This window comes from Nanorana parkeri, unplaced genomic scaffold (assembly GCF_000935625.1).
Source record: "Nanorana parkeri isolate BGI_ZX_2015 unplaced genomic scaffold, ASM93562v1 scaffold441, whole genome shotgun sequence".
Lineage (NCBI taxonomy): Eukaryota > Metazoa > Chordata > Amphibia > Anura > Dicroglossidae > Nanorana > Nanorana parkeri.
In genome coordinates this window covers 701865-712374 of record NW_017306709.1, presented here as the reverse complement: position 1 = coordinate 712374, position 10510 = coordinate 701865, and the positions used below count along the sequence as shown (strand labels likewise).

Sequence of the window (10510 nt, the reverse complement as noted above, 5' to 3'; positions counted from 1 at the left end):
GACATAGAAAACAAAAACTTATTTTCTATAGTCCTTCATTGTCATCTAGTGGCCATAATGTGATATTATAAAATCAGAACATTTATATTTAAAATAGACTTGTAAAGGAAAAAACTAAAGACTATTGGATTGTGCATATATTTGCACAGGACAATTTCTTGGTAGGATGTTTTACTGTACAGTGAACGGCTTAAAAATCCTGGTCAACTTTACTTTGCTTATATGGGCCTTTCAAAGGTTCTTCATTCACTGTTGGTTTACTATGCATGTGCAGCATGTAGACTTCTCAGAAAAGTAGACCGATTACTCATCTCTATCATCAGAAGCCATCCACATGGAAATGAAAAATCATGTCGCAGTATGAAGTCTAAATTAGCCATGACTAACAAACAGCTGCCACAAACAAAATTTTAAGACCTAATAGTTAAGTTAGCCATTTTAAGTGTTTCTTATATGCAGATGGGACTTGCCTTATGTGTACATGTCAGCAGCCAGGTTAGGGAAGTGCAATATGTGTGTCTTACCTGTAGCAAAACACACACTGAAATCTGGTCTGCAAACGTGCAGCTTGATATGCAGATCATGTCATGTAAAAGGTCAGAAAACTGATCATGAATTATATACAGTCTTACAATGTACAATATTCATAAGCATCACAGCTAAATGCAAAACCTGAGCGGTGAAAAAGGCAGCTAGGCGCTTTTAACACATTAACATTTTTTTCAAAGAAGGAAAAAAAAAAACCAAAAACATCTCTCCAGTGTTAAAATGTGACCAATGGTAACAAAAGTACTGCTGTATCGGCCAAAAAATTCCACTTTTACATAGTGACTATGGCTATGTTAACTATTTACATGGCAAATAAATCCACACTCCCAAATAATTTGTGCTGTGGCCACATACTGCATATAATCTTCAAGATGACTTAACAGGCAATTGAAAAAAACACAGTGGTTTCAGAAATTGCTTTGCTACTGTAGCCCAGCAAGGCACGGTCCTGCCCTGCATAGTGACAGTGTGACAATCACAGCTTCATAATAAATACAGTCTCTCCTCAAACAGTCACTCAGTCTACAGGAGTTTGTTTGCGTTTTGCCCTGAGCTATCAAGAAGCTTCCTGTAGTCCATACAGCATTGCAGAATGCCTGTGTCTTTCTGTGCTTAAGCAATAGTTCACATGAGCATTAAGGTGAAACTAGTTTTGCCGGCTGATCTCTACAACCACTTCTTGAGGCTGTCGAGGTTGCTGTTAACCCACTGAATGTTCAGCTTGATGCTTTCGATGGCCTCCTTCACACACCACATGTCTCTGCTAGTAGTCTTTGTAGAGTTGAAGAATGAGACAACCTGAAAATACAAAATGCATGTACAAAATTAAATTGTGAAATAAAGAAGATATCCCTTGCAGTGTTCCTCACGTCCTCTGGCCATTATAAATTGTATTATAGAATGTCTCATAAAAATATATATTCTTAAAAATTGCGATATTACAAAATTACTATACATATACTGACTAGGCGACTCCTTGCTCTTCATTCCCCTTTATCCTGGACGCTGGTGAGATCTACATTCTACCAAACACACACCTCACCACCCAGTATCCATGACACAAATAAGCCCTGCACTCCACCACACACACACACACACACACACACATCATTCCCTAGGTATTCAGTGCAACAATGAGATCACCATTCCAGCATACACAGCTCACTCCACAGTATTGATTGCACCAGTGAGATCCTTACTCCAGCATACACATTCTTAGATCTCTAATATCCATGGAAATAGTGTTATCTCCACTCTAGGATACACAGCTCATGGCACCAGCAAGTTCTGCAAACCATCATACAAACTCTAATTCACCATTACCTATGGCACCAGTGAGATCTTCACTGCAGAACACATACCTCTCTCCCCAGTATCCATGGCACCAGTGAGATCTAGAATCCAGCATATACAAAAGTTCACTCTTTATTATTTAGGACACAGATGAATTCCCTGATCTCACTCTGTTACATATAGTACCTAATGTCTCTCTATTACAGGCAGTGCCTGGGATGCACCTAATTCATGAAAGCCTTGCGAATGGTTCTATTTCTAGTTCTGACATGTGCACCAAATTCAGATAGTTAATTGCGACACTTTTACATTGTGCAGCTATGGCTGTGACAAATTCATAAAGAAACGCAATGATCAATAAGGAAAGGGGAGGAAAAAAAAAAAGGACCTCTTCTATGTTGTAGAAAACTTCATGTGCAAATATTGTGTCTCATCTACGAGATAATTTTGCAACAGATACATATACACCTTACCGGCACATAAATTAATCTGTTGCAAGGGGAACCATTTTTCACACTCCTGCGAGACAGATTTCCAATAAGTACCTAAGACACTCCTTATAAATTTCTTCAGTGTGTCTTAAACCTCTGTATTGCATGAAGTCCAATAGACCATTACACTATACAGTTTTTAGGAAATCTAAGAGATTTTACAATCAGATTGTATTGTATTTGGTCAGCTTTACAATCAGCCCAAGCTCCAACTTATGTAATTAAGGTTTCATTAAATCTCACCCAAATTTTACAAATCTTATTTTTACTTAGTAGATTGTACAATCAGTGTGCTACCTGTGTTTATAGAATATTCTTCTAGATTTTACCACAACTGCCAATATAAAAGCTTCAAAACCAATGTCCAAATCCAAAGTTACTATAAAATTTAGGAATTTAAAACAACTCAACTCTGACATTCATGTTAGGCCATATATGTTATACTGGCCATACAATGACCAAATTTCTTTTGGTTCTTGATGAATTGGCCAAAATGTTCTGAGTGGGTGGCCCTGTTTGACATTTTTCAATGAGAAAATCAAAGTTGGGCAGCAAATTGTTGGCCAAACAGTGACTGCACCACACTCGCCGCTGTCAGAATACAAAAGCACAGCAGGAGATTTGTCCATCCATGTTGTTTAGTGTGGATGGAGAAATCAGTTAGCTATGTTTTGTTCCCAATCATAATTGGTTGAAGCATGACATTTTAACGTGCGTTAGGTTCATGATGCACATTACAGTCTGATTGTGCAATGCCTTTTATTTGTTAACAAAAATTGTAGTGTGGTATAGCCAATAGATATCGAACAGATAGCCTCTCACACACACAACAAACTGCTGGGAAATCTAAAGGCGATTGCACAATCAGATTATGATGTGTCACCATTTTACCAATCTACTTACATCCCAACTTAAAGCATAACTCCAGGGAATTCTCTTCTTAACCCTTGCAGCTTAACCCTAGCAAAGTTATACTTACCTGGAATCTCTGAGCCAGCTTGCTTTTAGACTGGTCCCTTCCACCTCACTCCCCCTCCACTGCAGCAGTCTAAGGTCCAGTAAGTCATCACGTTCTACACACTGTGTATAGGATGTGAGGATGCTGAGAGACATACCATCGCTACGGCAGAGGAGAAGACAGGTGGAAGGGACTGGTGAAGGACCAAGAAGTACCAAGCCAGCTAGTAAATGGACAGTTGCTGAAGACTGAGCTGTCCCTTGTGATTTTGTACTGGACAGGAAGTTCAGGGAAGTGGATCTAAGAGTTGGAGCCAACTGTTTAGAAACATGACAACTGTAAGTGCTTAGATAAAACTGTAAAGAAATCCTTTGCTTGGCAATGTATATTTGTTTGATCTGGATTCATTATTGAAAAAAGTTTGAGAGCTTAATACTACATCAAGAAGGTTTTTGTATAATATGGATGTCTAACAATGACAAAAAGTTACTTACCTCATTTAAATATACTTCTGTGGCAAACTGTGAAGTGGTCATGGTGACAATGGTCTGTATGGGGAATGATCCTGGTGGAAATCTAAAAGAAAAACATATGATGGCTTTGTTTTTAATAAAGACCATGATGTATTAGCCAATAAGTAACAAAAGCATGAGAGAACAGAAAAATAGGAGCTTGTTCTTACTGTAAATTCATTTTCTCCATTGAGGTACATAGCGCTAAAGAATTCTGACATGTAGGGTAATGCTGCTACATCTAGGAGAAATGGGCACTAGGTAAACAAAATTAAAAGCCTGCCACTTTAAAGGACATAACCACTCCCACCTCACACCTGCCAGTTGTAGCAAGCAGTATTTAAGAAAATGAGGGGAGGGAGCTGTGTTTCTCAATAGACTCAAGGGAAAGGCAAGTACAGAATCCTATTTTCTCTATCGTCCATTAAGAGACACAGCTCTGGGATGTTGAAAAGCAGTCTAAATCAGAGGGGTGGGCACCATACCAATTAGAAGAACCAGTTCAACAACAACAAAGGAATTGTAAAAATATATTTTAAACAGCTGCCTGAAGACCTTTTCTGCCAAAACTAGCATGAGAAAGGCAGAAACATCAACTTTATAAAACTTTGCAAAAATGTGAACACAAGTTGCAGCCTTGCAAATTTGAGTAACAGAAGCTTAATTTTGAAACACCCAAGAAGTACTAACTGCTCTAGTAGAATGAGCAGAAACAGGAAAGGAAGGAACCTTACCGACAACCCGACAAATCCATTTTCATTTAAATGAAAAATCGAGACTACCTTGGGTAAAAAGGAAATGTTCGGTCGTAGAACAACCTTATTCTTCTGAAGAACCAAATAGGGTTCTCTACAGACAACTCGGAAACCCTTCTAGCGGAGGTAATAGCCACAAGAAAGGCAACCTTTTTGGATAAAAAAAGACATTTTTGTAGAACAGATAAAACCAGGTTCAAGCCCCATGGAGGAAGAGGAGACCTAAGAAGAGGAACACCACATGTAACTCCCTTAATAAAAAGTATGAATTAAGGAATTGGAAGCCAAAGGACATTGAAAAAGGACAGACAAGGCAGATATCTGACCCTTAATGGTACTGAATGCTGATCTAACCCCAATTGAAGGAAAGACAAAATTCACAAAATAGAAAAAGCTGGTGGGGGAAAAGCCCAAGGATTCACACTACTGAAAATAAGCCTTCTATGTACAGTGATACATTTAACAAGTAGAAGATCTATGAGCCTTCAGCGTACTTAATACAGAATCCGAATCACCTCTTTCTTTTAACACCTGGGTTTCAAAAGCCAAGCCGTTAAAGCCAGCAACCGAGAAGCAGGGTGGCTGATTGGTCCCCGAGACAACAGATCTGGGCGGTGTGGAAGAGACCACAGATGGTCTGCCAACAGATGAACCAGATCATCATATCACACGTAGGTCAATCTGGTGCAATGAGAATGACTGGAATTCCCTTGTGTTCGATCCTGCAAAGCAGTTGGGGTAACAGTATCAGAGGAGGAAAGGCATATACTGCAGGATGTACCGATCCCATGTATCTACCCTGGCATCCACCATTGGATCCCTCAGTCTGGACACAAATCTGTCCTTTTTGTTGTGGCGGGAAACCAGAAGATTCAAATCCGGCATTCCCTAGTGCTAACAAAGTTTTTGAAACACCTCTGGATAAGACCACTTTCCTGGATCCAGATGTCTGCTGAGAAAGTCCACCTGCCAGTTTTCAACATCTGAAATGTGGACCGCTGAGATCGCTGTAACATGAACTGCCACCCAACCCAAGATCGAACTAACCTCTTTCGCTGTCTACACACTCCTGGTGCCTCCTTAGTGATGTAGGCCACTGCTGTGGCATTGTCTGACTGAATCCAAAAAAGGCAACCAGTCAGAACATGGGTTCAGTGAAACACCAAGCGAATTGCCCTCAACTCCAGGACATTGATCGGAAGCTTGGAGTCCTCCAGAGTTGAACAATCCTTCACAGACAGATGATTCAAGACACCGCCCCATCTCACAAGACTGGCGTCCGTCATGACAATCTGCCAAGTTATTGGAATAAACAACTTCCCTGTTGTCAATGCAGGGGATTGTCCCACACCATAAGAATGTTCCTCTGTAAATGCCTGGAATGGAACTGAGCAAAAAGGAATCACTCCAGAGGTGGAAACCATCAGACCAAAAGTCTCAGGTTCGTAAAAAGGATCATCGATGGGACTGAATTGACCGAACTTGATCCCACAACCTAAAAACTTTGTTCTGAGGAAGAAACACCTTTGCTTGGAAGCTATCCAACAGAAGACCCAAGTACTGCAAGCAATGAGATGGAACCTTTGATTATTTCTCTATGTTCAGAATCCATCTTATGTTCTCTATGGTCTGCAGCACTGTTGAGACATTGAGAGTCAGAAGAGACTAATCTAAGTAAAAGTTCATTAAATATCCAATAATCTTAATGCCACTGCAACTAAGGTGCCCCAAGATCAGAGCAAGAACTTTTGTAAAAACCCTTGATGAAGCTAGGCCAAAAGGGAAGAACCACAAATTGAGAATGAAGGTTGCCTACAGCAAATTAAAGAAAATGCTGATTAGCTGGAAAAACAAGAATGTGTAGATATGCATTATTTTCTATTTATGGAAACCAAAAAATCTCCTTGATGGAGAGAAGCAAAAACTGATCGAATGGACTTCAACCGGAATTTGTGAATACGTACAAATGCATTGAGAGCTTTCAAATTCAGAATCAGACAAAAGGCCTCCGTTATTTTTGGGAACCGTAAATAGGTTTAAGTAAAAACCATCTTCTGTTAAAGGAAAGGGAATAATACTTGTGCAAAAAAGGTCCATCCAACATTCCAGAGACGCAAAGAACCGAGGAGGAGGAAGAAGATGAAACTTTCTTGTAACTGGTGGAAACCACCTCTCTGACCCTAGCAACTGAAATCTGAGATTCCCACATGTCCACAAAATTCCACCAGACATCCATCCGCCTTAGATGGAAAAACAAGCGACAGTGGAATTCTCAAATTTTAAAAGAGGAATAAACAGCCTTAATTAAAGAGGCAATTATTTATTTTTGGTGCTGAGAAATTGCAGACAACAAAATCAGAATGAAAAGACTTGTCCTCATCAGAAGAAACTAATTCACCATCAGACATAGAATCTTCTGAAAAAACCAACAGATACAATGCCCCGACCGAGATTTTAAAATGGATGCTATGAGTGCGTGCACATGCACACATGATTTCCCAGATGTCATCAAGCCGAAGTCCTGGTCTCTTATACAGATGGCAGGAACTTTTTAATGAAATGCACATAAACTCCATAATGGGCAGTACAACCATTAAGACAGTACAATGTAAAAATTACACAGCCACTTAAAAAAAAAAAAAAAAGGAGAAAGAGAGAAGGAACAAAGCCATCATATAATTCATGATTAATATAGGACTCAATGACTATTCCCCTTGTCAGTGCAGGAATCCGCAGGTAATACTGGCCTGACCAAATAACTCCGTACCATGGGAACTCCGGACAATCGCAGGACGAACCACAAGTACGGAGACCCTAAAGACCCAAGCATCTGAAATCTGAGCTTCCCACATCTCCGCAAATTCCATCAGATGTCTCCCCACCTGAGATGGAAAAAGTAGGGGGCAAGCTTTTATGCTCAATACTCTCCTTCCCTTCACTAATCATTCCGCTCACTTGCAGAAAGTGAAGACAAAAAGCTCTGTCCAAGCTCCAGGTAACTCAGGTTGGAACTTACAAAGGGCTAACAACTCTCACCCTGCCACCATGTGATAGTGCTTGGGCCAGGTGATTGGCTGCTCAGCTACCCATTGCAACACAATGTGGGAGCAAGGGAAAAGAGCCATGTGCTTTCCATAGCAGGAAGTACCATTTTTTAAATGTATTTATTTTTTAGTTCAGCTGTCTGATTGTATGGCAGAAGGTAATTAACAACTTACTTCCAGAGAAAATAACACCCCCCTAAAAAAAAACAAAAAATCAAGATAAATGTTTATTAAAATTATAAAATGTACTTTTAGAAACTAAGTGCATCACTGTATGATGTCCACCATTATATTATCTTCTCAGAATCCCTTACACTGCAGAGAGCAGATTGAGAGTGATAGGTTATCCAGTGTATAGTGGCAGACTAACTGACCAATTTTTGGGTCCCGATTCATCTAGTGGTCAAATACAAACTACTGTTACCTGTGAAACGCATAGAGATCAGACAGATAGAAAAGACAGATCAGATGAATAGAAAGATAATAGCTCATATCAGATCGACACAGAGCTCTGATCAGATAGAAATGACCAGATAGACAAAGCAGATTTATCAGTGAAGATGGGAATACCCATAGCAATTAAATGAAAATGCTCCCAAAAGTAACCAGCTACTGAAGCTTACTTTACACAGTGTGGATTGTGGTAAATCCTTCAGCTGTACTTACTTCTGAGTTATTTCATCCCAGTTTTGCTTGACGAAGTTCCAAGCCAGCAGAAATCCAGGGATATTCCTACTAATGAAGTGAATGACAATTGGAAAATCCTGTGATCTTATAACATGTCCATGAAGACCATTGTCCATCAACCTGGTATACAAAACATAACACTACATGAGACAATGCTGTCATGCAACAGTTTTAAAGATGAAACATGCCAGTGATCATTCAAGACATGCTAGAAAAAGAATCTGATGAATATACTAAGCATTGTAAATTTCTCTCTCTGGGTCAACAATAGTGATGCAACATTCTAAAAACTGACAGGCAACCAATGATTCTCCAGTTATTGGGGGTTCTAGCTACCAGCATTCCCCACCATATAAACAAAACGTCAGCCACAAGGCTAAAATCCATGGAGTCTTTGCGTGCTTTTTCCAGGAATACTAAGCTTCATGGATTCTACCATATTTTATAGCATGACCAATACTAATCATCGCAGGGAACACACACATTGTTTCTATATGATAAAACAATGCTGTATATGAAGAACTGCTGCGTTTAATGACATTTCCTGGTAGATAAAGACGACTTGATGAAACATGACATCAATAATTTCCCACAATTTGCAGCACATCTGGACTTCATTTGTTTTACCAGGGGAAATATTTACACTACTGGAAATGTCAGTTTGCTGATACTTTCACTGGCAGAGCAGAAAGATTAACGCTCTACATGAAATCAGTTTTAAATAAAAAAGGAGTGGTCAGATTACATTTAAAGGAAATCACACATTTCTGTTATTGATAAGTCACAATTCTCTATTTTGTGAAATAAAAATATTCAAAACATATTTAAAGCAGTTGCTGAATTTTCAGCAAGTTTGCGTTACACACAAAAGGTTAGGTATAACTGAGGAATAAACTAAGAATCAAATGTAGTTCATCAAAATGTGGCAAACATGTCCACATTAAAATTTACACTGCTGCCCAACAATTTTAAAACACTGTTCCATATTAATATATAAAACATTTGATGCAGGCTTAGAGACTTTTAGAAATCTTTAAAGTTCAATTAAAAACAGAATGTCAGCGCAAAATAATGATAAAAAAAAAAAATCAAACCCATGGACTGAGACTACGACCACTTCAGTGGCGTAACAATCCCTATAGCGACCCAGGCGGGCGCTATGGGGCCCGGCCAGGACATCCCTGATGCCCTGCGGGCCGCCTAGGTCGATATGGCATCTAATGCTGCTGGCTGTCAGTGGCAGCTGTGAAGAGAAACATGCCACTGTTCAGATCACTGACAGTGATCTGTGCAGCGGTGCGTTCCTCTCCATAGCCGCTGCGGAGTCAGTGAGAGCCAGCAGCGGCGGTGGAGGAGGCTGGACCCAGCAGAGGAGGAGGTGCCCGGGGGTTGGCATCAGAGCAGGCGGGGCCCGGTGACGGAGGAGGCAGGGCTCATCACCGACGGTGGAAGAGGAGGCGGACAGGTAAGGAGTGTGACCAGCCCACCTAAGGATGACCCTGCAGAGCCCACGTCAAAGAGTCTATGGTGGGCTCTGCAGGGTCACCCTCAGGTGGGCTGTGTGGGATCTCAAGTGGGCTCTGCAAGGGTTGTAACTAGAGATCACAGGGCTCCATACAAAATTTTGCTATGGGGCCCTGTGATTTCTAGTTACGCCCCTGGACCACTTGAAGTATCAACCCAAATGCTACAAATAAAAGTAGGGTACAGCAAAATTCTACGTTTTCTATGTCTTGCTTTTCTCTCTTTTATTTTTAATTATCCGGGCTTCCACGTCGAGATGAGCAACGGTTGCTCAATGGATAGCTGTAGGTCTGACACAGGAGAGATGTGCCGGTCTGATACAAAGAGACAACTGATCTCCTACAGAGCATTTGGGCTGAGACATCAATTGGGCTTTAAACTTTTCACTGCCAAGCCCTCCGGAACGCTTTTAAACTCAGCTGGCCACAACATTTTTGCAATTTTCTACTGCTGCGTTGCTAGCTTTGGTTAAAGACCCCTCAAACCATATATTTTCTGAAAGCACAGGCTCGGTAGAATAAAAAGATGGCGCTACTAATTATGTAGGCCCTGGGAAAATTGCGCAAATGTTTGTCAAATTAACATTAAACCGATAAAAATACACAATTGAATTGATAAAAGCACACTAAAATCAGTATCATTAAACAAAAAAAATATATTTCCAACTAAATCTAAAAGATAAACCTGTACTGAGTTA

The 10510-nt window shown here is 40.2% G+C and overlaps 1 protein-coding gene across 1 annotated transcript in view; it reads right to left on the bottom strand.

Annotated features, from left to right (window-relative positions):
* Positions 1–1090: 1090 nt before the first annotated feature.
* Positions 1091–10510, bottom strand: part of LNPEP (leucyl and cystinyl aminopeptidase) — a 91590-nt gene continuing 82170 nt past the window's right edge. Inside the window, exons 16-18 of the mRNA XM_018560229.1 lie at positions 8269–8409; positions 3786–3867; positions 1091–1347 (exon numbers count right to left, since the gene is read on the bottom strand). Coding sequence (XP_018415731.1) covers positions 1216–1347; positions 3786–3867; positions 8269–8409 — 355 coding nt within the window. The 3' untranslated portion in view covers positions 1091–1215. The remainder of the gene's footprint in view (positions 1348–3785; positions 3868–8268; positions 8410–10510) is intronic.